This window comes from Triplophysa dalaica, chromosome 16, assembly GCF_015846415.1.
Source record: "Triplophysa dalaica isolate WHDGS20190420 chromosome 16, ASM1584641v1, whole genome shotgun sequence".
Taxonomy (NCBI): Eukaryota; Metazoa; Chordata; class Actinopteri; order Cypriniformes; family Nemacheilidae; genus Triplophysa; species Triplophysa dalaica.
The window spans coordinates 976986-1004321 of record NC_079557.1 but is presented as its reverse complement, the minus strand read 5'-3'; the positions used below and the strand labels follow the sequence as shown (position 1 = coordinate 1004321).

General features: G+C 39.3%; 1 protein-coding gene across 1 annotated transcript in view; it reads left to right on the top strand.

Annotated features, from left to right (window-relative positions):
* The first annotated feature begins 2012 nt into the window (after nucleotides 1–2012).
* Nucleotides 2013–27336, top strand: part of LOC130438310 (gamma-aminobutyric acid receptor subunit alpha-2) — a 32632-nt gene continuing 7308 nt past the window's right edge. The window contains exons 1-8 of the mRNA XM_056770174.1: nucleotides 2013–2300; nucleotides 2733–2806; nucleotides 5267–5382; nucleotides 11137–11204; nucleotides 19520–19740; nucleotides 20267–20349; nucleotides 20453–20596; nucleotides 25720–25872. Coding sequence (XP_056626152.1) covers nucleotides 2748–2806; nucleotides 5267–5382; nucleotides 11137–11204; nucleotides 19520–19740; nucleotides 20267–20349; nucleotides 20453–20596; nucleotides 25720–25872 — 844 coding nt within the window. The 5' untranslated portion in view covers nucleotides 2013–2300; nucleotides 2733–2747. The remainder of the gene's footprint in view (nucleotides 2301–2732; nucleotides 2807–5266; nucleotides 5383–11136; nucleotides 11205–19519; nucleotides 19741–20266; nucleotides 20350–20452; nucleotides 20597–25719; nucleotides 25873–27336) is intronic.

Sequence of the window (27336 nt, the reverse complement as noted above, 5' to 3'; positions counted from 1 at the left end):
TTTTGATCCAACTTGTATGAAGTGGCGATCAAAACAAGAAACTGAAATGTCCAGTTTATCCTTCACCATACTGTAAAATTCAGATAAAGCTCATTGTATTGTAAGAAATAATATGATTCGCCTTTCCAAACAAAATCCATTGTTATTCAAGATGGTCCAAACAATCCAGTGACGGCAGAGAAGAAAGTATATTTCCATTGGTGACCATGCACTGACATTTAGCTTCACGTCGTCATTTGTCTGTTTGTGACCGCAGGCCAACACGGTTGCGTTTCTCCTTTAAATATTCATGCAGATTCTGGAGAGCTTTTACAGATTCATCATCTGGACTCAACCAATGATGAATATGGACTTCTAAATAAATTGCTTTTAAGGAAAGTTGCATATTTGCTGGCCTAGTGTGGGCAGACACGCTCGATTTGTCCCCGAGGGTCATTGAATACCACTGTTTTGCAATTCAATTACAGAACATCTGAAGTGGCGCACACAGTGAGATTCAGTTTTCAAGGGACAGTTCATTGTCTGTCTTCTGTTTTTGATTTAAGATGAAGGATCTCATTGTGTCTGACGCATTACACGAGTGCCGCCCAATCATCAATGAATATTCTGAGGAAGAGAGCGGCCATGAGACATTATTATAATGTTTATCATAGATTTCTTAGATCAAGATGAAGGTTTGTATCCACTTAATGGTGGTGTGATTCAGTGTGGGCGCACACAAACATATGCCCCCCGTTTTTGGGTGAAACCCCCTGCTATTCATATCACAGATGGACATCAAATATTCCCTGGAGAGCTTTGATAAAAAATGTTTCATGTTGAAATCTGAGCCATTAATAATGCAGGACTAAAAGACCTGATCTTGGACCAGAAAGGCGGCGTTCATTACGACCACAATTCCAAATCTTCGCTGTAAAAAAAAATATTTTGCAGAAAATTATGTTAGTTTTACAGGTTTTACAGGAAAAATGTAAAAAAAAAAATACAGATTTTTATGTATTTTTTAAAATATGGCCCAAAACTACAAAATTGCAGAAAATACAATAAATATACAAGAAAAACAAGGGAAATATAATTTTACAGTGAAAACCTGTTATTTTACTGTCTATTTCTGGCGCTCCAGCTGTTTTTTAAACAAGATTTTTTAAGTTTGTTTTTTAAATCAAAACCTATAAAATTACAGAACAAGACAGCACATTTACAAGAAAATGGTGAAAACGATTGCATGTTTATCCTCATATCCTGTGATTATACAGGAAAAAAAAAAACATATCTGTTTTCCAGTTTACAGAAAATTTTACAGAATGTTTTTCACAGATTTTTTTAAGTTGTAACAATGGAATAACCAAATCCTGTGTTGTTCACTGTTTCACATTGTTCATAGGTGATCATGCTCTTGTATTTTTTCTGAACTGCTTAGAGATTTCACACTGTGGGTTTGTGAACAACCTTAATTAGCATATTTCACGAGATGGATTTCATTGATGGGGTAAGCACAGCGCGTATCTTGTTTAAATAACTGTTTGTCTTCTTGATGTGGAAACGTCTCTCATCTCCACTGAACACATCTGGTGTCACTGTATGACATGTTTGTGTTACACAGAGAATGAAATGCAGCTTCGGAACGACATGATGGCGAGTTTCATATTTACATTTACTGATTTAGCAGATTTTATCCTCAGCGACTTTATATTATTTCTTTTGACCTCAGGTTTAAAAAGACATTAACCCGGGGTTAACCTTACCTGACCCTAGTGGCAAAGCTCAATAGTGTCAATATTTCACTGTTATGCATACACTGCCATCATCTGTGTCCATACGGCACAATAAATAATATAGAACACACTATTATACAGTATTTGTGTTTTTGTGGATGTTACAGGCAAGGCAACCCTAATATAACAGCCTTTAGGACCCAGTTCTGTGCGCGCGATCTTTTTCTTTGTAGTTATCCCCCCTTTTCTTTCTTTCAGGAGAAAAAAATATCTAGTGAGCAGTATGAGGTTGAGTAAGCAGGATTGAAGATCACAGCGGATCAGGTGCGGTAGTTAAAGAGAGGGAGAAGGGGGCGCGCACTGGAGAGGATCTGGGGACCCCCGCAAACTGATGCGCATCTCATATTATAATACATTATCATCTCTCCACGATGGGAATTTATTAACGCTCGTTCACGATCCACGTGCGCGCTATTCAGTCACGTTCGTGATCGCGTCCAGCGTCTGGGAATAAACTTTCACGTTCCGGTTTTATTTGAGCCGCTTTCGTTAATTCACAGTGAACATAGCTCTGGTGTATCACAGGTGGGTTCTCTCTTTTGAGCACAGCATCGTTGTGTGTTTATGTAAATGCTCGTGTGTGTAAATGTTCACTGATGCGCATCGTATGTGCCATATTTGTGTGTTGAAGATTTCATCAGGACGCGTTTATCCAGAGGACACTTGGTCATGTTTTTCTCTTATTTTGTGGTTTTTATTAGAGCTCGAGCGCATCGTATTGATATTCATATCATGACTGTATCGTGTCGGTGTATATTATAGGATGTATCTTCGTATACTCTTGACATCCAGTCTGAGATCCAGCAGGTGGGTCCCAAGGACCGGCGGCGTGCGCGTTTGGACTGATGACCAACTTAACCCTCCGATTGTGATCTTCGTGGTTTTGCATGAACTAATCACCGATCATTCACCTGGTTTGTATATTTAAGTCTTTTGTTTTTTTTGTTTTATCCACAGGTTCGACTTGCAGAAATGAGGGAAAGGCTGTTTCATCTTCTCTTATTCTCTCTAACGCTGTTTTGGCACACAAGGTAACTGCTTGCATTCTATATTTGTGTTATTTAACACTCTTGAGAACGTGCATTCATTTTAATACACGAAATGAATGTCTATGCTGATACATGTCGTAAAGGTAAATCCTCTTGTGTCCGTGCGTAACTGGAGACTTTTACGCGTACGACTCTCCACAAGAAATCGCTCTAATGGGCAAGACTGACAGAGACTGGGTTCATGTTTATTTAATGAGGAATACTTAATGCAAGATGTATTCATGCATAACACTCCTAGTTTGAGGAGGTTTTCTGAAAGTATTGATTATCGGACACGGTCAGGGTTGAGTCCTCTAGATGGTGCCCAACAACGTCTTGAGGAGCGCGTCCTGTTAAGGAGACAAGTTGACATTTCTGCCATCAAAACGAAAACCTTTCTGCTCAGTATCTATCAGATATAACTTTATACACTGAAAATGCTGGGTGTTTTAAAACCTGTTTGGGTAAAATATGGACAACCCTCGTGATTGTGTAGTTGGAATTGAGCAGAAATGAAGTGGCTTAACCTTCCAGCATGATTTTGTGTCTTTGCAGTAATTAAACAGTGACCACTAAAAATGTTAATTATTCTGACCGCTTCCCACATGCTCAGCTCACGTTCATTTTCAATTCAATGTGGACTTAAGGCGATTGACTGTGTGCCTTTTATTCGTCTGAAGTCATGGACTTAGACCTTCACTCTCCTGAGACAGAACATGTCACACCTTGCCAAACCAATCGATAATCCAATATAATATAAATCTATGTGATGAGCAATCCAATCCTCAGCGTGTGCCGTGATATGTGCTTTGCTGCTTTTCATGAGCAATGAATTACTCCAGACAGGTTCAGATTCTAATCTGGGTCACACTTGAATGAGTCCAGAGAATGAAACACGGGGGGAGAGGTTTGTCCTTCAACCAAAAAGAAAGAGAATGAACAGAAGAATTTGTCTGCACAAATGGGTCATTATGATTAGCAAAACTAGAAAAAAGTGGAAATTCTTTTCTTTCTTCTTGTGTTTTACATTCACTAAAAGCAGGTTTATTTGGTTTTAAAACAGACTTCAGTTTTACATGATTAAATACTTTTGATGTAAGTGTGTTTTTTGTGGAAATGAAAGCACATTTGTCCTGTAATGAGGAGTTTCCTCTTGGCGCTGCGCAGGATGATACATATGGTGCTCTGCCAGCTGAACTACTTTAGAGTGTTTCAGAACTCACACAATCACGTCCTTCCACAATCTGTGCTTCTGTTGCAGAATGAAGTCAGCTTGTGATTCTCTTAAAAGCATATGAATACATTCAGATTGGATCTTATGGAAAATTTGCATCTTAAAGGGACAGATCAGCCACAAATGAGAATCATTTATTCCTTCTCACATCATGTCAACCCGTACGAGTTTCTTTCTCCTGCGGAACACTAAACGAAGATATTTTGAAGAATGTTGATAATCAAACAACATTGATCTCCAATGACTTCCACTTACAATTCTCAAAATATCTTCTATTGTGTTTCACTGAAGAACATGTGTTGACAGTATTTTCATCCCATTCATTTATTCTTAAAACATTCTTTTGAATTCTAATTGAATTGAATTAGATAATTGATTCTTTTTTTGGTGAAGTGGTTCGTTTTAGTTAGATTGCCTGTTTCATATTAAAACAAATATCTATGAATGTCTATTAATATCACTTCACATTTTCATTTGTGCATTTGGCCGATGCTTATATCCAAAGTGACTTACATTGCACTACACTATTCATTTGTTTCTAAGTATGTACAATTGCTGGGATGGAACCCATGAACGTTGTTCATTTGGGATCTTGACTGTATTTTTCTGCTAAGCTTTTCACAATGTGTTCTGGGATTGCCTGTGAGGCATGTGATTGTGCCTTTGAATCTGTGTGTATTTGTTAAGCATAATTCCTCTCGTGTAATCTTTCTGAATAATATTTGCTCAGATAAACACGATGATGCTTCACAATTCAGTTTATGGAGTGAGCTCAGTAGATATTGGAACGGAGCTCAGTGCTTCCACATTAGAGAGGTTTAACAGTCAGCTGGCAAACCCATCAGGTCGACTCTTATAATGTATGCGTGATTGCTCATGATAATTCACACAGTGATGCTTAAGTATGTTAATTATGTTCTTTAGCAGCGTGACACATGGACTTAACCGTTACTAGAACACGAGGAACCCAACAACAGAACGTTCTAATCTCGCCAAGATGCTTACAGATAAATGAGTCTCAAATCTGTATACCAGTTATCATTGAAGTCAATCCGGTGTCCTGATTCTTTGAAAGTGTGAGATGAGTGTTTCCTTTGTGAAACTTCTTTCATCAGAGACCCATAATTCCAGTCACACTGAGCTCCCAGAAGTCTTCTTTTACTGTATGTCTTTTCCTCATGTTTGGTCTCTCAGATGAGTTATGAGACTGTGTGCTTGATGTTTTGCAGATTCGTGTGCGCAGATTCCACAACAGACGCCTTTAAAAACAACATCACGCTGTTCACACGGATCCTGGACCGTCTGCTGGACGGCTACGATAATCGCCTGAGACCCGGACTGGGAGGTGAGGAACACATTCACCTGCTGATGAAAAAAACACAAGTGCACAAATTTGACTGATAGCGTTATTAACTTGTCAATAGTGCGATGATTTTGTAATTATTTATTTATTTTATTTTATTTTGCCCTTGATAATCATACAATTAATATAAAATACTCAAATCTGATCAAAATAAACTAATACAAAAAATCTATTTGATGTAGTTTAACCTAATACTATGTGTGATGTTGTGCATTTTTAATGCGTTTTTATAGATGTTTCAATTCAGTCACCCATAAGGTGCCAGACGTCTCACATGCATCCAGCATAACCTCTGATACGAAATGACATCACCTCTTTTGTGCAGTTTTATTGCTGTATTTTATGATGTAATGAGGATAAAGTGAGAAACACATATCCTACGGCACTGAACTGTATGAAAACAGCAACTGGTTGTTATTGATTCGTATGGTCTCATTGTGTACGACACACAACTAATGTAAAAGGCGCTCTCTGTTGACTCTCATTTCTCAAACGTGATGTTGTGACTTAAGCATCACTGACGTTTTTCCATTAGGGGATTGGTTTGGCTAACAAAGCCCTTAACAAGACCCGACTGAATGAACTGCGCATGTCACGCTCGTGTGAGATTTCACCTACGAACTTTGACCTCAGGTATGACCGGAGGCTCATTAATGCTGGGGTCGTGGACCGGGTCTGTTTGGTCTTGGTAATGAAATCACATCATTACTGAGATGCGAGAGGTCATGAGCGGGCTGACAATGTTTCATCATAATGTCAATAATCAAATCAATCATCTCAGCGTATCAATGTAATCCGTCACAAAGGAACATTGCGATTACTATGGTTTTACTACAAATGAAACTGAACAGATGCTATACTGCAGTTCAGGGCTTGTCAACTGGACCCGCCAATCATCTTGAATCTGGCCGCCTGCGCTCACCTGAAGATGCAATACTAGCGTTGGGTTTCTTGCACAGATCAATTGATTTGCATTATAAGATGCCAGTTTAACGTCACAAAGGGATTACTTTTGCATTAGCGTTTTAGATTTTTATTGATTTGACTTTAATTAATTCAACCAACCATCTTCTTGAAGAAGCAATGGCACCCACATCTTGGATGTACTGGGGGACTGGGAGTAAATTAACAGCGATTTAATTTTGAGTAAACCAACGCATTAACGAATACAAAAGACAATATCCCTTTTAATTAAGTCATGAAAAGACAAAAATACTGGATGCAATATTTGTGCATGTATTCAAATATGACCTGTAAGTTACTCTGAAAACGTAATGAATTACTAGTTACTTATGACATATTCGCTAGAGTAATTAGATTACTGTACAACTGATGCGCTCCAAAAATAATTGAATTACTGATTACTTTCTATGTCATATATCAACCTTGATGAGTTCAGTAATTCAAGGATAGACACAAAAGTCTCTTAATTCATTCAAATCAATAATATAAAACTACACGAAGTACTCATATTAACTGACTTGTATTACAAATGTGAGAAGGATACATTAACGCATGCATTTTAAAGTTAGACTTCTAATGTTAGTTCCACTGTTGTGTACATTACACAGTATTTAGTTCAATTACATCTGAAGTAACTGTAATTAAACTACAGAAAAAAGAATCCCTTACTTTACTTTTTTAAAGAAAAGTTATTCAATTACTGTAACTAATTACAAAGTAATTAGATACCCCAACACTGGACGTAATGCCAACAAACAAACAAAAAACTGCATAAAACTAGCAAACGCAGTGCAGTTGGATTATGGCCCTCAAAGAAAAGTAGTTGAAGACGCAAAGACATTAATATGAACAAGATGCGTCACTGCCATTGAAATGAAAAGGGAGGAACGCATTGATCAATATGGCCGCCCTAGAGAAGCATTGCGCATGCATAGTATCTACAGCAACATGAAAAATAATGTTTTTAAATGCAATTTGATCATAGTTAACAAACGTTATGGCAGAGTTTACGTCATTTTTAAAGGTTATTTTTTAAAAATGTTGTTTAATTGGGATTTTAGAAATACAAGATTCCCATTCACGTCTTGTTTGAGTGATGTAATAACTGGTTGGAGAAGTTGGCCGCCGAGTGTCACGACTTCCCTAAACGGACTTTGGCTGTAGTTAAACCGTGTTTATGTTTAAGGGGAACCACACAGACCACGTAAAGAGAGATGTTGTGGCTTTGTGTAGGTTCAGTGTTGTTTGGTTATATTCTTTAGTTTTCTTTTCTTTTTTGGGTCTCTTTAAAAGTATATATATATATACAGTTTTCAAGAATAGAGAAAATGATCAGGAAATATTGTACAGAGAACATAACAGTCTCAGTCAGATCTAAATGAGAGAACATGATAAGCAAACATTTAGAGAGACTGTGTCAGTCCAGAGACGATGTCCATCATTAAACACATAGAAATATGAAGATGAATTTAAATACAAGCGTGTTGTTGTGATGTCCGTCAGCCTTTATTACACACAAGTGGCTTCACCTCGGTCTGCACACAACAGCGTGAATCCATCCGATCGTTTCTCCATGTAAATGCTTTATCTGTCGTCCTGCGCTCCACCTCTCCGTTCAGACGGGCAGACTCACGGGAGAGCGATCCGAGACCAGACGCCCTCGACACAATCCAGCAGTGTGTTGGTCTCAGGACGGGTTACTGTCATCCGCTCGTGTTCATGCCTGATTGACTTCTGCGGCGTCTCTCGTCCTTCATGAATGAGTTGAATGCTGGCGGAATGGAGATATAATGACCTCATAAATGGGACATTAAGAAACATAAAGCACATTGAAAAGCATTCTGCCCTCGAGAGGCCGTTTATTTCCTTCAAGGTGAAATCACAGCTGCCTTTGGGAATGTTTTCATTTGCTAGTTTCGGAATGTAGTGTTTGATCACGTCGCTTCTTCAACACACACACATTATCACGAGAAACTGTTTGTGTGTTGTTCTTAGTCACTGCACGTTTCAGTGCGTTTCAGTTAGGATGCTGTCTGGGAGGGATTTAAAGGGACAGTTCACCTGGAAAGTAAAACGTGCTTCAAAACCTGTGTGCGAGACTTTCTTCAGAGGATCTCAAAAGAAGATATTTCGAGAAATGTATGCAATGAAAGTCAATGGCGTTCGGTATTGTTTGATTATCGTCTATTATGCTTCAAAATATCTTCTTTCGTGTTCTGCAGAAAAAATAAAGTTGTGTTGATTTAAAATGACATGAGGATGAATAAACGCTGATCATTTTTATATATATTCTCTTTAAACAGAGGGCATTCCCTCAGTCCCATCCCTCTACATCACGTGTGAATAATCTAATGTCCATTAGAGTGTTTCTTTATAAAGCACCTCCGTCTGATTGTGAGCCCTGCCCCCCGCCGCCCCCTGAGACCCCACAGAGCCACTTTATATTCACTCAGACACACACACGGCTAACAAAACACCCTCCTCACCTGCAGAATAATAACACCTGATGGACACACATGGCAGCAGATGCTCTTTAAAAGCCTTTTACACTCAAACCACTGTGGTTTTTGACAGGTTTTGTATTTTAGTAACCTTTCCAGACGTCTATTGATTCTGCTAGAATGCCACATACAATCTATATCAATAATGTCTTCAATTTTCATTTTTTCGTATGTCATTCTCATTGATACACAGGTGCACAGACCAGTCGCTTGATGTCTCAGTAAATTCCTCGGGAGAAATAAAAAGAGACTCAAAGAGAGAGTCTGGAGGTGTAAATGAATTCAGAATGTAGATGTCAAATAATGTGGATTTGAGTAATTGTGTTGAGAAATGTTTGAGTTCATATTTTCGATATTCAATAATAATAACTTTTGATCGCAGACGAGACTGTTTGACACATTCATCTTTTGTCTAAAGACAGACACTTTTTCTCAAGAGAAATATCTGAGACAATAATGAGACTTGAGCAAAGCTTTCTATTCCTTTAAAAAAAAAAATATTTAATCTCATCTAGAAGAAGCAATTGAGATATTTAAAGAGATGTCATCTGTGAATTTCCTTTCTTAGGGTATTTCTAGGGGTCAGTTTCTCAAATTTTGTTTTATTTGTGTTGTTATTTTTTGTGTCGTCTCAGCAGTGTGTGTAATTTCCAGTCAGTGAATATTATTACAGTGAAATCTCTTTAATCCTCATTGGGACGGCAGCCAGATGAGCGTTTGGCCTTGTGTAATTAGAGTAATTCTGTAAAGAGAAAGAGAGAAAGAAATGGAGTTATTGTTTTAATAGCTGTCCTTATTTCTTCTTGTTAGGGACATTGTGGTTGTCGTTGTGTGAGTACGCTTGTATTTTTATCAACGTGTGTTTGTTAAACAGAAGAAAGAGAGAATGAAAAATCCTTCAAAGCGTCTGAACATCTCTCCTCCGGCTCTGAGCCCAATGAAGCAGCTCAATATTAGAGATCTATTAATATAATGTGCTGTGTCTCGAAACTGAAACATCCCCCCTCCCCATCAGTTTTAAACACCCGAGACCACCGGCGGGCTTCTGCTTTCTCTGTCTACTGATGAGTGTATTAACAGCCCTGGAAAAAATGAAGAGACCGTTTCAGAGACCATCTTCCTGATTTTAAAATGTACAATTTACTGTATATGTATATATATACTGTATATAGATTTTTGTTTCCTTCAGTGAACTACTATCAATATTTCCACCAAATTTCCAACCAAAATTTTGTTTCTTTTTGCATTTATTTGCAGAAAATGAAACCTGTAGAAACAGGTGAAAATAAAAGATGTGTGTGTTTTTCCAGACCTCAAATATGGCAAAGAAAACAAGTTCAGATTGACTTTTAAGCAACGCAACAGTCATATTTCTATACGTGTTTTAGGAAAAGTAAAAAAACTATACTTTTTAATGTGATAATCTAGCATTTGATGACAGTTTTCATGTGTCTTGTCATGCTGTCAGTCTTTCACACTGTTGTTGGATGACGTTATGTCATTCCTGTGGTTTGATTTAGTTGAAGTTCAACACACACTGAACTGGAATGATCACAATACAAATCTAGAAATAATGATTTGAAATGAACATTTGGAACGGTCTCTTCATTTTTTTCTGTGGTATGAGAATCTCATCTTTTGTAGATCCACGCAGCATGTATTTGCTATTGATTTTTTTTTCAGATTTAAAATGGATTTTTTAAGGCTCTTGTTTTGCTTTTAGCAAAGTTCTCGTGGTGGTTTTGTTATCATGATGGTGTAAGCAGTACTTTATATGTGTTTTTTTGTGTGTAACGGTACGTTTAAGTGTGTGTGTGTGTGCGTTTGTAGATGTGTGTTGAATACACATCTATCTGAATTCACTTCTGCAGGTTTGTGTTTTGAAGTAAATGGCAGAAACATCAGGAGCTCTTTTCAAGGCCGTGAAGAGATAATATGCTTCAGAAAGGAAGAATATATTGAGAATAAATTGAAAGAGGAACAGAAAATTGGAAATGTTGAAGGAGTAGGTCGATTCAAAATAAGCCCCATTGACTTTCCATGGTCAGTTATATTCCCACTATGGAAAGTCGGTGGGAGTTAATTTTAATCAGTGGAACACACAGACAGTGAATGGTTACACGTGTACATGGCGAGCTCAGGAGAGAAACATGCTCTTCTGAATAGAGTTCATTCCTCTAAACATGGTTTTAATGCACATATCAGGTTCATGTTACTTGCTGTAAAAACAACATCTGTCAAGTCTCACAATTTTTTTTTTGTGTGTCCACAGATCGAGTGACCACAGTAAAGACGGACATCTATGTCACCAGCTTCGGCCCTGTTTCAGACACAGATATGGTGAGTGGAGATTCAATGTAAACACACAGGAGAAGGATATTGCTCACAGGTTTTCTCAGTTCTCACTTGTGTTTCTTTAAAGTCTCAACTTCGATGTTTCTCCCAAAATTGCTCAGGAGAAATAAAAATAATCAAGTAAGATGTTAGGCTGTGTTCACATTTGACTTCTTTTTTGACAAGAAAAAGTTGAAAACGGTGCGTCCTACGCGCGACTATAACTTACACTTAAGGCAGCTCAGAGAGACAGGTTTCATTGCCCGCGAAACGGAATTGGTCACATATTTAATCACATATTTAAAAACTACAATACTAATTTCATGCTAGAAAAGCGATAAAATGTTAATGAAACTGGAAATTAAACATTTATACAAAACCATGCTCCAACGGGCGTTTCGCCACCATTTTTTTTAGCTTGAGCCTTGTTGACCAATCACGTTCCTCGCATGTTTTTATGGAAACGACAGGTCTCTGTCTTTGTTTAGCTGTAAAAAAGGTGCTTGACATTTAAAAAGTGTTTTTTGAAAACCCAGTTTACCCCATAGGATTTTAACGTAAAACCGACGCTAGCAGCTTCAAAAAAGAAGTCAAGTGTGAACACGGCCTAATTGTGTAAACACATGAAGAGTCTGGAGTAGTAAATAAATGTAGATTGTAGATGTCAAACAATCTGGCTTTGAGTCAATTTGATGAGAAATGTTTGAGTTTACATTGAGATCTTCATTAATATTGACTTTTGATTGCAGACGAGACAAATCTGAGCTCAGTTTGACACATTGTTGACGTCTTTTTACATTTACATTTAGTCATTTAGCAGACGCTTTTATCCAAAGCGACTTACAAGTGGGGTAGGTAATGGGGACAGCACAAGTACAACAAAAGCATAAGTGCAATCAAAAGAAGACTGGTCTCATATAGCCTAACACAGTATACCGAATCATTCATACTTTTTTTTGTGAGATTCGTGCCTGTTTCTGAGGAGAAATATCTGAGACTCTTCGTTGCTCTCCGTTAAATCTCATTTCTGCGTAGGAGAAAAGAGATCTGTGTTTTTTCTTTCTGATAGGAAGTGACCGAGAAGCGTTTGCTTGTCTTGTGAGTGGGTACATGTCACACTGACACAAAGTAGAAAATAATTTTCAGACAGTGTTCAGTAAAATAACCCTGAAGAGGTTTGTTTTGATCACGTCTGGCTGACTGTATGTTATCACTCGCTCTACTTTGCACATAAACAAATAAATAGACATCATGTGTTGAAATCAAAACATCACAGCTATGTAGAAAATCTGTTGCTTTGGACAAGAACACAATTGCAGTTTAACGCAGTCATTCTACAGAATTCCAGGTTTTGTGGTTTTTGTATGTGACGGACATGAAGTGGTCTATGATGAAGGTTGAATCACTGTGTTGATAGGATGTATTCATGTCCTCTTATCATGAATCTCTGACAGGATTTGTGTGTGACCGGTGGTCCGCTTTGCTCCGGATGAGTTTCATATCCGTCAGAAGCCGAGACGGGAAATGAAAGACGTTTTCCTCCTGACTGCGTCCGCGGCACTTTGAATTAACGCTGTTGTCTCTGATGACTCACACATTTATTTCTGCTCTTCTTGTGTTCTGAGGAGATAAATACTCAGCTTGTGTAAGCTGAATAAAACATGAGGCACATTAGCTGTGCGCTAACAATCCTGTTATCACATGATATATGTTACACGCATGTTAAACAAGCCACCCTGCTGTGAACTTAAACTAAAAACAACCTCCACTGAAGACAAAACCAATGAAGAAAAAGATGTTTGTTTGACCGTTTGTTGTAGTCTCAGTGTCTGCTGATCGTTGTGTATCCAGACTGATTGACACATTTGACGGATGCTTTAATCCAAAGCTACTTATATTGCATTCTACTGTACCTGTGTTTCTAGTTACACATGTATGAAAGCATGGCATTATTTCCGTCTCTTATGAAAATAAATAATGGTTTTACTACAGTAATAATTTATGGGAACTGTAGTGATATTTTTTGTAAACTGTGGTTACCATGACACTGGATTCTGTGTGTTGTGTGGGAATGTGTGTGCGCGTGTGTATGTGCATATATGCGTGTGTGTGTTGTGTTTGTGCGCAAATGTGTGTATGTTTGCGTGTATGTGTATATACTGTATAGGGGTGATGAGTTGTCTGTATGTGCGCGGGTGTAAATGCATATATGTGTGAGTGTATGTTCGCATGTATGTTGTGTATGTTCTATATGTGCCCGTACATGTGTATGTGTGTTTTGTGGGAATGTGCACGTGCCTGTGTGCACATATATGCGTGTGTGTGCGTGCGTGTATGTGCATAAATGCTTGAGTGTGTCTGTGCATGTATGTTGTGTGGGAATTTGTGCATATGTGTGTCTCTGTGTGTGTGTGTGTGCACGTATGTATGTTTGTGAGCACGTGAACGCGTGTTTTCTGTGTGTGCGCGCGTGTGTTTGCATAGTTCCGTGTGTGTGTTGTGTGGGAATGTGTGCATGTGCGCACGTGTTTGTGTGTGTGTGTGTGTGTGTGTATGTGTGTGCTTGTGTGTGTGTGCGTCAGTCCACTCATCAGTGTCTCAGCGTGAGCGTCTTGACCATGATCTCCTGTGTCTTTGAGATGATGTCCAGATGCTCCGCCTTCTGCTCCAAGATAAGCTCTGTTTCTTCCTCTTCTGCCCGTCCACTCCTCATTCTTTTTTCTCAACTTTCAGAGTCAGAGTCACTAAACAGCTTTTCTGTTTAAACTCTTTTCTCATCAGTGATTCCTCTCATGCATCATATTTTTCATTGTGCAGCTGCAGGTATTTGTCAGCGTGTGCAGGAGTGAGAACAGTTCTCAGAAGCACATCTGGGTCTTTGATTTGCTTTTCATTTTCAAAAACAACTTGTTCCATTTCTCTGCCTCTCCACGTCCCCTGGAGCCCGTCACTCTCCTCTCTCAGCCCTCTCTGGTCTCTTTTGACGCTCTATTTTTTTTCTTTTGAAATAGATTCTCTCTCAGTGGTGCAGCAGAAAGGACTTTCGTGATACACATGTACCATTCTTTACTATTAATAATTCAAAAGAATCCATTTCGTCTCAGTGAATCATTCTAGCTGACGTCCATTATGACTCGTACACACGACTTACTATCAGCGCTCTGTCTTTCTAGACAACATTTGATAAGCATCATCGTCCTGTTTCTTACAGTAGTCTTACAGTACTATGGTTGATCTATAGGAAGCGTGGTGTTTGATTTATTTGTCATCTTCCAAAGCTTTGATTGAGAAAGAATTAGTTGTATAGCCAAACTTTCTATTCTTTACATTCGCACAATGAATCGTTTCCATTAGGAAATAATCAAAAAATGTTGCGTTGCAGTCTGAAAGATGATAAATGTTGTTTAGCTTGGTAAACATGGTCCGCTGTGAGCCGTCACTGTTTGTGTGGTCTGTTTCAGTCCATGAGGTCATGTTGTTATGGCCTGAAGCTCTGAGCTGTTAGAGAAGCCTGTGGATTGTGTTTTCTTCACGGTGTGAATGTTTTAAATGAAGGTTTGTGTGTAACTGCCCTGTGGACATGATAGCAGTCATCATTAGAGCCGATCCTGTCATAAACACTGTGATGCTCAAGTAAACAGACGAGTGAAAGGACTCATGGGTAATGAGCGGACGACCACGTGTGTCTGCTGTCAGCAGTCTGAGGCTTTAACAGACATGATGTGATGGTGACACAAATAGCATAGACGTGTGTAGATGTTATATTGAGATTCTTACAAACATATTGTGTTGGTTTAATTCAAAGCAAAAGTCTCTATTTAAAAGGATAGTTAAGTCGAAAATGAAGATTCTTTCATCATTTACTCGTTCTCATGTTAAACCTATATGACTTCCACGGAGACATTTCTCAAAATATCTTCGGTTGTGTTCCACTGACGAAAGACACACACACAGGTTTACAAACACATGAGGGAGAACAGGCGATGACAGAATGTTTATATGATGCTGTCTATCTCTTCAATGTCATGGGTTTGTGGGAGAACGTCTCAGGAGACTAAATCTCAAATATAAAGCGCTCGTCTCTCTCTCAGAGCATCTCTTTCTTCCTCTTATATGATCTCTCTCTCTTTCTAACCGGCAGTATAGCTGCAGTGAAAGATATGAGTACCACAGGGAACCTTAAACCAGCGTCATCCTCGTGTGAGACGTCCAGACGGGACCCCGGCCGTGATGGATGAGGGTTAACCCGCTCCGCTCTGAGCCTCAGGCGCTACACAAAGCCCAGACGCACACACACACACACCAGCACATAGAAGGTCATCATGCTTATTAACGCTGACTGCCTCTGAGCCATGGAGCGCATGTAAAGAAATGGAAAACATTGTGAGAGAGAGACATAACAAGTAAAATGTAGAGAGAGGTATGGGGTCGAGCTGTATTTGTGCTGACCTGTGACCGCGGGGTCTCCAAGATTCAACCACTGTCAAATAAACCACTTTTACTCCAGTTAACAGTGTGAATCGAATAGAAATTGACAAATTTGAGTACCTCAGAATAATATAGGTACAGTTGTGGAAAATAAATAAGAGACCATTTTAAAATTATTTTCAAACTTAAAATATGACACGGTTAAATCGAATATAATTTTTTTTTGTGATGTGATGTAACGTGTATTCAGGATTTAAGGTTGAAAAACGCTGTATTTTCCACATACCATACATGTTTGTATCTCATCTTTGCCCCGCCTCTCTGAAGCTCATGACTCTGAAAAGCGAGGTGTGCTCTGATAGGCCAGTTAACCAGTTTATAGTGATTTGTCGAAATGTGACGCCTCTTACCACATTTGGAACATCAGGTTCCTCTTCAATACTGACAGGTACTCCACCTTACTTGAGTATACGTTTGGGTGGTCTTAGTCAAATCACACCACCAACTGATGTTGATTTGTGGGGGTGTGGTTACATGAGGCGTTTCATTCTCTTTAACATAGAATGCATCTTATGTTCCCACACTTTCATTTCTGCTATTTCACTTATATCACACAGAAAAGCACCTACCCGCGCTATATGGCTCTTTCATTTACGGTTTCTAAGTACTGTATGTCTTGAGGTAAAATTGTCACTTTTGTTTCGTTCTGTGAACTACTCACAACATTTCCACCAAATTCCAAATAAAAATATGGTTTCTATTTGCACTTATTCACAGAAAATGAAAACTGGGGAAACAGGTGTAAATAACAGAACAGATGCTCTGGATCTTTTCAGACCTCAAATACGGCAAAGAAAACAAGTTCAGATTCACTTTCAAGCACCACAACGGTCATATCTATACATGTGTTTAGGAAATATAATATTACAATCGTGTGTTAATCTGGATTTGGATGACAGTTTTCATGTGTCTTGTCATGCTGTCGGTCTTTCACATTGCTGTTGGATGAGAACGGTCACATTTAGAACGGTCTCGTCATTTTTTTGCTTGTACTTTATATATCTAGTCAGGACAACACAACAGATATCAGTACATCGCTGTCATTCAGCGTGATGAAACTCATGAATAATTAATTCATTACGACAGGCAGGCGATGATCATAAATGATGTGTCTATAAATAATCGATGTGAATGCACACTTAACACTTGTGAAGCAATCTCATCAACGCTTAATGACCTCACCGCCCTGATGTGTGTGTTTGTGTGTTTGTGTGTGAGGCAATGAGGGGGGTTCTCTGTTCATTAATATATATTCCGTCCTCATCCGGGATCATAAGATCCATCATGTGCTGTAGTGCTGACGGGACACAATCCAGTCTAAAGATGTGCCAGAGACATCAAGATCAAAACAAGATCACATGCTTTCAGTTCATCTCACTCTAGATTTATTTTATTATTGAAGAGCTTGTGTTTCACACCTGATCCCTGTCCAGAACTGCTTGAACACTTAGGCCACATCCACACGAAGCCAGAGCTTTCGCTATCCAATCTTTTTTTTCTCCTTTTCACAGCGTCGTCTCAAGAAATATCTGCGTAGACACCAAACCGCTTTCCGACCCAATAAACCTGCATAAACTTGCATGCTGGGGTGATGATGTCATTGTTGTAGAAAATATACAGATAGGCTGTACTCATGAAAACGCAAGGGTGGGGTTTTCAGATTTGTCCACTCTGGTACCCGGTTTCAAAAAATAGTGGTTTAAGGTTCCAAAAAATCAGGATTCGATACAAAATCTTTAGCTAACCTCTTCTCCATGTGGATGACCTCTTACAAATAAACGGTCCTATAACATACTTTGTCGAGTTGTTTGGCTCCATTAATAACCTTCAACAACTATAGAAGCTTACTGTTGAACATAAGACTCTCTGTCTATAGTTCCTACAGACAATAAAAAGATAATTAAGAAGTTTATATTTGAGAAACTTTTGACTGAAAGATTCTTTAGGAAACCAAAAATGGTCCCGTGGCACCATGCATAGAACATTTAGACCACATATTTTTAAAAAGTGTATTCAAGAAGAATTTGATTCTGAATCTGCTTTCACATTAGAACTGTCTTTACTCTCGAAGTGCCTTGGGTTGAGATCTGTGTGTGTTTTCACTCCCATTTCAGCAGGAGTTGATGGTTTTTCAGAACCGTTTACACGCCTAAAAATAAAGGTGCCTACGGTTGTTCACAGCGATGCCATAGAAGAACCATTTTTGGTTCCACAAAGAATCGTTTAGCCAATGGCTCTTTAAATGGCTCTTTTTTATCATCTGACGAACCTTTTCCGCCACTATGGACCTTCGTGTTTCTACAGATGTTAAAAGTTCTTCATGGAACCAAAAGGTTCTTCTAAGGTAACAAAGAAACATTTGAAGCACCTTTTTTTGTAACAGCGTTCCAGACATGAAAATTCTCCTCAATTCAGTCATTTTACTCCAACTCTTGCTTTGATTGAATTCCTTCAATAATCTTTTAGGCAGAACTGTTCTGGGTCTAGATCTTGTTGTCATCTAATCCTTGTGCACGTCTTGATGTTGAGTCGCAACCGCATCGGCAAATCAAATTAAACTTTGTTTATGTTTTACGACAGATGAATAAATAATCAAATCAAATGAGATGAGGAGTGAGGATTAACCTGAACTTGGAACACAAAGCCTCTTTCTCAGATGTAGTAAACTTTTATAAGGTCATTCGCTTGGTGGGATTCATTCAGATGGGAACATGGCTGCAAATCTACTGCCAGCCAATCACTGTGAGAGGATCTAGATGTTTCTCATGAAGAAAAACGTTCTGACGTCTCCACACAGAGGAACATGTTATTCCACAGAGGTTTCTCTTACACGGCTCTCTTGTTTCCTTTAAAGGAGTAGATCACTTTCAAAATAAATGTTGATGATCATTTATTCAGCCTCATGTCATCAAGATGTTTATGTGTTTGTATCTTTAGTGGAAAATAAATGAAGGTTTTTGATGAAAACATTGCAGAATTTTTCTCCATACAGCGGACTTCAATGAATAAAGGTCTTATCTAGAGAAACCATCGCTCATTTAAAAAAAAAAAATAGAAATGTATATGCTTTATAAACACAAATGCTCACCTTGCTCTGTTCTGCGATGCGTTACCTTTTCAACGTAATTACGTCTTTTGTGATGTCATGAACGCTCATCACAGAACAGAGCAAGTTGAGCATTTGTGTTATAAAGCATATACGTATTTTCTTTTTAAATGAGAGTAGTCTCTAGATAAGACATTTATTCATGGTCTGGTGGTTTAAAGTCCTTTGAAGCTGCACTGAAACTGTCATCTTGACCTTCAAGCGTTTGGAGTCCATTGAAGTCACTATAAGTCTTCATCAAAAACGTTCATTTCTTTTCTATTTAAGAAACAAACACATAAACATCTTGGATGACAACAGGGTGAGTAAATGATCATCAACATTTATTTTGAGAGTGAACTACTCCTTTAAATCTCTAATTCGTCTCAGATGTTTCTCAGGAGAAATAAAAGACAATTAAGAGTGTTTTTGTTGAAGCACATTAAGGAGGTGTACATGAATGTAGATAGTAGATGTCAAATGATCTGGATTTGTGTGCAATTGATGAGAAATGTTTGAGTTGATGTTGAGATCGTCAATAATATTGACTTGTGATCGCAGACAAGACAAAACTGAGCTTAGTTTGAAATGTTGTTGACGTCTCTTCTCAAACTCTAATGACAGACACATCTGTGACATTTCTCAGGAGAATCATGACGAGAAGATTTCATTTGTTCTCCTTGCAATCCCATTAAAGTCACGAAGAGATCATTGAGATATTAAAGAGATGTGATGTGTGATCTTTCAGGAGTACACCATCGATGTGTTCTTCAGGCAGAGCTGGAAGGATGAGAGGCTGAGGTTTGAGGGACCGATGAACATTCTCCGTCTGAACAACCTGATGGCCAGTAAGATCTGGACTCCAGACACATTCTTCCACAACGGCAAGAAATCCGTCGCACACAACATGACAATGCCCAACAAACTGCTGCGGATCCAAGACGACGGCACTCTTCTTTACACCATGAGGTAACCGCATACACAACTTCACTGCCTCGATATAACACATACTGCATGACAATCTCTCTTATAGTCCTCATCGTCAGAAAATATCAAGTGAATCCATCCTCTCAGGCTCTCACCGCGTGACAGTCATTGTGCCCGCAGGCTTATTGACTCAACAGTTAATTAAAATCATCTCATTTAAGATAATTGACAATCGCTGTAGTAAAATCTCACTTCATTTCGATCAGACTGCAGGATTCCTCTTTAAGTTCAGCCGTCTGCGTGATAACCCAGAAGACAAATCACACATGACATCCATCCTAGACATCAATGTGATTAAACGGAGAGCAAATGAAAATGTCTCATATGCGTCTCAGAGATTTCTCCTGAGAAGATGAGTCCGAGAATGTCGACAATGTGTCAAACTGAGCTCAGATATGTCTCGTCTGCGATCACAGATCAATATTATTGATGATCTGGACATCAACTCAAATCCTGATGATTTCACCTCTGGTTTGTATTTCGGTGTGTGTTCGTGTGTGAATGTCAGGTTGACCGTTCATGCCGAGTGTCCGATGCATCTTGAAGATTTTCCCATGGATTTCCACTCGTGTCCGCTGAAGTTTGGCAGCTGTGAGTCCGCAGACATATTTTGTCTCTAGTTCACGATGTTCTTGCTAATAAACTGCTTGAAACGCTTGGCGGGTTTTTAACGTCTCTGGCCTCGTCTCCGCAGACGCTTACACCACTTCAGAAGTCACGTATACGTGGACGAAGAACGCATCTAATTCGGTGGTGGTGGAGGAGGAGAGTTCCAGACTCAACCAGTATGATCTACTGGGACAAACTGTGGGAAATGAAACCATCAGATCCAGCACTGGTGAGTCACACACTTAAACCCGGCCTGACACTACGGGACTGTGAGATTTCTTGAGTTGCTTTGGCGCTTCCACTACACAACACGGTTTCTTGTCATCCTTCATCTTCAAGTTGTAGCAGCATGCACACTACACTACACAACACAACGCAGATTAAGTGCGCTAACGACAAGACCGTCGACTAGGAACAGATGTCACCAGCAGCGAAAAAACCCACATTGCGCTAACTTCTAGTTTGGTGGATCCACTGGAATGATGTTAGTTAAAACATTTTGAGCTTGGTTTGTTGGTATTGAAGTCACATAAAGTTTAGCCGCTCGTTACGGCTTGACATTATCATTTTGCACTTTAAAGCACCGAGCGAGTTGATGGCGGTTTGATCCGTGGCCCATTCAAGTCGTTCAGGCTTTGTTTTCCTAATCGAGAAGGCGGCTTCCAGCGACCGTAAGAGCATTTAATCACGTTTTGTGATCTTGCCATTACTTCACCCCCCAGAAAAGTGTTTTACAAATCTTGCATTTTCACTCTTTGTACACCAGCTGTGAAGCACCAAATATACTGGAGGTGTGTCAAACAGATGTAACGCTTTGAAATATCACAAGACAAAAACATACAGATATTTCTGATAAAGTGGTAAATCATTAATGTGTAAAGTTATTACAGATATTTTACTGTGTGATGTTTATGTCTGTTGTTGTGTTGTACTCGAGACCGGTGTTGGTCTTGTCTCGGTCTCCGCAGTCTTCATTCTCGGTCTTGTCTTGGTCTCAGACTTGGTGGTCTGGGGATTTTATTTCAAGACCACAACACTGAATGACACTAAATTGCTGGTGCATTCTGTGATTTATGTGTTTGGATGTGAAACGTCTGGCTTTAAAAGCAATCTCTGACTTATTTCTTATTTGATTTCTTTTGTTACTGTCGTGCCATTAAGAGATGAATGGGGTATTGTCCTAAAAGAAATCTGTTAGAAACCTGTCAACAAAATGAACACAAAGATCCACAATGAGATCTTGTTTAAATATGATAACATCTTAGGTGATCTGAAAATATGATGTTGATTTTATACAATAATTAAATTAACCAGGAGTGAATAAAATACTTCAATTTTAGACACAATTTGTGTTCTATTTGGTCTCAATCAAATCTAGAACAAATCAGAACTTTTGTGCGTTTATGAGCAACACACATCTACTGTGTAGATGAGAACGCTTGGAGCACACGATTCTGTAATTATGACCTTTTAGTGTCATGTGGATCTTATAGATGAGTTTTAGGAGCGCTGGTCTTGATCTTGTCTTGGTCTCGCCCTTACACAAAATACACACGAAATTAACATGTGCAAAAACCACATCTAATTGCAATTTTTGTGTAAGTCCCACGTGAATTCCTATGTTAACCCCAAGGGATTCACGTGTGCAACATGTGTTGATACATCTCCACATCTTCACATGTCACCACATTTTGCAATGAGTTTTTACATGTGATCTAATGGGTTTCATATTGGAATTTCACGTGAGATTCACACAATTTTTTCCAACAACACACATTTCACTTCATGTGTTTTTTCTGTAAGGGCGGTTTAGGTGGTCTCGATGACAACACTAGTCTGTAGGTTAAGCTTCCAACAATGTTGAAATGTTTTTTTTTTAGGTCTCCGGGTTTAACTGTCTTATCTTTCATAATTTTACATGTATAAACTCACATTTTCAGTGACAGTCCTACTATGAACGTTCATTTTTACACCTGGATGTTGTCAAGTCTTTAATAAAATAGCCGGAACTGTGTTTTTTCAATGTCATATTTGTTTTCGTGGATCAGAGCAAGTGGAATCCTAAATAAAATGTTGAGTTGTCACAGATCTGGAAGTAAGTGATGAGACTGAAGAGACCTGTGAGGGACATGAGGAGGATCAGGTGATGGTTTCTCTCCATCATACATCATGAAGCACATGTTCTTTCTGTCAGCTGACTCTCCTGTGTGTTTTAACACCACATCTCTCAACACACATGGACTGACACACTCTCTCTCCTTCACACACACACACATCTGTGTCTCGCTCTGACATTTGTTGCGTGTTGGCATTCAGTAGCTCAGTAAAGCGTGGGGTAAGAAGCAGAGGAGCGAAGGCGATATTCCACTTCAGTTGAGCGCAGAAAAACCTCAGAAGAGCTTCAGGGACTTTACCACAAACACACGGAGGATGTGCAGACACCACATGCTCTCAGTTACTTACAGACACACTTCAGCCATCATTTACTTACACTGTATGAGTATCTTTCTCCTGCAGAACACAAAAGAAGATATTTTAAAGAACGCTGAAAATGAAACAACACTGAATCCCACTGACTTTTTTTTATGAACACAAAACAGATGAGACGTTTCTAAAAATATCTTCTTTTGTGTTCCATTGAAGAAAGACTTATTATCCTATGAGAGAGAATAAATATCAGAGATTTTAAACACTTCCAAAAATGAAAATTCTGTCATCGTTTACTCTCTTTCGAGTTGTTCCAAATGTGTATAAATGTCTTTATTCTGATGAACACAGAGAAAGATATTTGGAAGAATGCGAATAACCAGACAGATCTCAACACCCATTGACTCCCATAGTAGGAAAAAATGTTGAACACAAAAGAAGATATTTTGAAGAATGTAGGACAGCAAACAGTTCTGGGGCACTTTTGACTAACATTGTTTCTACTATGGGAGTCAATGGGGGGCGAAATCTGTCTGGTTATGAACATTCTTTCAAATATCTTTCTCTGTGTCCATCAGAACAAAGACATTTATACACATTTGGAACAACTCGAAGGTGTGTAAACGGTGACAGAACTTTCATTTTGGGGTGAAGTAGCCCTTTAAGGGACTTTTACATCAACAGAACGTGTATTCGGTACCCTATGATCTCTCTCTCTTACACACACACACACACACACACACACACAGGAGGCGTGGTCTGTTTCTCTTGTTTGTCTTGTGTGTGGTCTCTGTCTGCTGATGTGAGATGAATCATTCTTTATAACAGTGTGAAGAGAAATTAGGTCATGTGGCACACTTGAGAGTGCACTACATTTACACACTCCAGTGAATGAATTATCTCAAGGATTTTTAAGACCTTCATTTCACAGGCACGACTATCACTTCACGTGTGTGTGTGTGTGTGTGTGAGCTGCAGAAGACGTGAGGTGCTGATGATACTTTATCAAAGAGATCAGATCTAGAACAGAGGAGAAACAGAGATCAGGAGAGATGAAATGATGCTCACGTACCATCAGTGCAATCGTGCTTACAAGTTAAGATGTATGAATCTACGGCTGCCGTCACCATGGCGATCAGCATCACGGCTGCGGTGGGAGATATACATTCTCACTCGAAGTAATTAACAGCGCAGATCTGTCATGATTTATAACATGCTAGAGCTTAAGTGTGGGCGAATGCGTGTGTCTGTGTGGAAACTTGAGTGTTTGGAGTGTGTATGTGTGCGAGTGTGCGTGAATTAGTGCGTTTTTGTGTGCTTGTGTGTGTGATTGCAAGTTATTGTGTTTATGCTTGTGTGTGCATGCGTATGTGCTGGTGTGTGTGTACATGTGTGGTTACGTGAGTGCTAGCGTGTGTGTGTGTGTGTGTGCGTGTCCGCATGTGTGTGCGTGCGTGTCCGCATGTGTGTGCGTTTACTGCTTTGTGACGCCTCCTTCTGAAGTGCGTTCCTATGGTTGTGTCTCAGAGGGGCCGGTTGTTTGTCATGGTCTAATAAAAAAGCGATTGTGTTGTGTTTTGTCCAGCAGTGCCCTTCAGGTCAGGGTGAGGTCAGACTGTCTAATGACCATCTTGCTGTCAAGAGTTGTGTGGCTGTTATAGAACATCTCTATTAAAAACCCTAGAGAGCAGCCCACCCTCATACAACAGTGTGTAGTCATTACAGGAACACACACATACATGTACACATCTCTTTCTTTCTCTCTCTCTCTCTATCTCTATCTATCTCTATCTATCTCTCTCTCACACACACACACACACACACACAGTCACACACACACATGTTTATGTATTGTGTTCTAATCTTTTAGGATGCTCCTTTAGAAGTAAACTGGACAGCAGGGCCACATGATGTGTTTTTATGTGTATTATGTTTTTTTTTCATGTTTTAATATGTGTATTATCACATTCATGAACACATTTAAGCACTCTCTCCCCCCCCCCACTCTATCTCTCTTTCTCTCTCAATTTCAAGGTACTTCCTTGGCATGATTGCTTGTTTTTACAATATAGCCAAAGCATTGAACATATAACAAAAGACACACAATAAGTTCAAACATTAGAGTCAAATTAAAATAAGGTGCTGAGTAAGGCATAAATCTAGAATGAAATAAAGCAGACGGGCCGCTCACAAACACAGGAGACAAGCGCAGTCACTGTGTGTTTTACAGGATTACAGGCGTCCTCTGCAGAAAGGAAGAGGAGATCCCCCTTACTCTGCCAACACCAACAGATTTCTCTCTCTTCTGTTGCCATGGGCAACCTGTCTTCCTCCATCACTCGCTCTAACCCTCTCTCTCTCTCTCTCTCTCTCTGTCTGTCTGTCTTCATTGTGTCATGGTTTTGTGTGTGTGTGAGTGTGTGATTGTTATAATAGAGTGTGATAATGAGGTTAAAATCCTCATGCTAATGTCCAGGAGGTCTTTCCTCATTGAGTTCAGTAACAGACGGATCTTATCGTCCGGCTCGTCCTCAGATCAGGTGGAATGTGTTTCATAATCCTGCTTTCTGATGTTGTGTTTACCGTCTCACAGCTTCACCTGATCTCACTTTACTCGCTAACATTTTTATTTGTCATCAAAATGAGCTACTTCACACCTTCCAGTGACGGCTGAATCAAAGAATTGTATTGTGTTGCCTGAATTACTGAATACTAAATCGGCCGACTCCAAGCAAACGATGAAATCAATAAACTTGAAACATTTTACAAAATTTTACAATCGCTTTACTATAACTATAGTTTAATTGTGATGGTGAAACTATGGTTTTAAAAATGCATTTCTTCACTAAGCCACAGTTAATATCTGGTGTTCTGTGTTTGTTGCTTTGTGTTGGTCAATCCAACGCTCCTGCGTGTTTTTTTCAGGTGAATACACAGTCATGACGGCACACTTTCACCTGAAGAGAAAGATCGGTTATTTTGTGATTCAGACGTATCTGCCGTGCATTATGACCGTCATACTGTCGCAGGTGTCCTTCTGGCTAAACCGGGAGTCTGTGCCGGCCCGGACCGTGTTCGGTGAGTATAAACAAACATCACACACACTCACTCAAACACATTTCATTCAACACAAAACTGCATGCAACACTAATCCAAATGTGTTTACATGCAGTGGTTCTGTTTTAAGATGCTTCCTGTCCACACGTGAGCATTGTTTGCCAGACGTTGAATTGCTGTATTTTTCTTTTCTGTTTTGGTGATCAAGCTGGATAGTCGTCTGTAGCTCTTCGGAACCCTTCTGGTTTCTTATAAATGTGTAATGTGTCATTGAAGGGGTGAAATATGGACACGGAAAATTATAATATTTCTCTTTTGGGTGCAATAGCATTAACCTTTCCTAACACAGCAGCGTGTGTGTCGCTGTATCAGCGTTCTGTAGCGTGACATGTTGGTACGGGAATGATGGTGAATGACCTTCACAAAGACCCGGGAGGCCTGTGGTCCAGATTAGAGACATCAGCAGGAAAGCCGGGCGTCTCTGTGAGGATTTACTGAGCTCAGGTTGGGAAGAGTTCGGTTACCGTGGAGATTCCCTGAGCTCGGTGTTGCTAAGCAGGTGATGTTCAGAAAATGAGTCTTCCTGGCACAGCTTCTCTCGTCTTCTGTCTTTGAATCTCTGCGTCTGCTCTGCTGTCAGCGTCCTCTCTAATCATCGATCATGCAAGTGTTTCAGTAATAATGATAATTGTAAGCATCACAAGAAATAAACGCATGGTTGGATTATCCTGAATATATTGAAGAGTGACACGTGGACGCTTGGCGTAAAGATATCAAAGTTCAAACGGAGAGAATGGCATCGATCTCAGATGTGTGTTGAGTTCACTCAAACGCTGCATTATTGAAACGTGTCTTCAGGCTGAACATCTCGACGGTGTCGTGTGATGTATACTTCACGACGTTCTTTCTGTTACGTGTGTTTTATCATCATCCATCTGATGTAAGTCGTTCTTCATGTATTGCGTGATGTCTCTCAGCATCCGTGGAGGAAAGACAGTCACGTGGTTTGGAGGAAGAATATTCTTAACATCTTCAGTTGGGTTTATTTGCTGCTCAGTTCACGATGGAGCTTAAATAGAAATCAGAAGAAAGCAAATGAAAATGGATTTCTTCTGATGAGCACCTGCTGGTCATCTTATAACCTGAGTGCAGGATGAGAGCTTTTCAGACGCTCTTTTGCTGTGAATTGGAAGAGCAAATTGTAAAAACACGAGGCTTCTGAAGTTCAGTGTGCTTTAATCTTAATCTTCGATTACATTTCTCCTCATCTCTTCACTGGGACTAATGAAAGAATCACCTGCTACGCACACAAACAAACACACACACACATAATACACATTTATTCTGACTACTGACCTCCACTTCCTGTTTCCCAAAGCACTTCCTTCTAATTTTCATTTTTAAATATGTATGATTTCTTTTCAGATGTTTAGTGTTGGCTCTAGCTTTTTAAACTGAACGTGTGCGTCAAAGCAACCGTTTCAA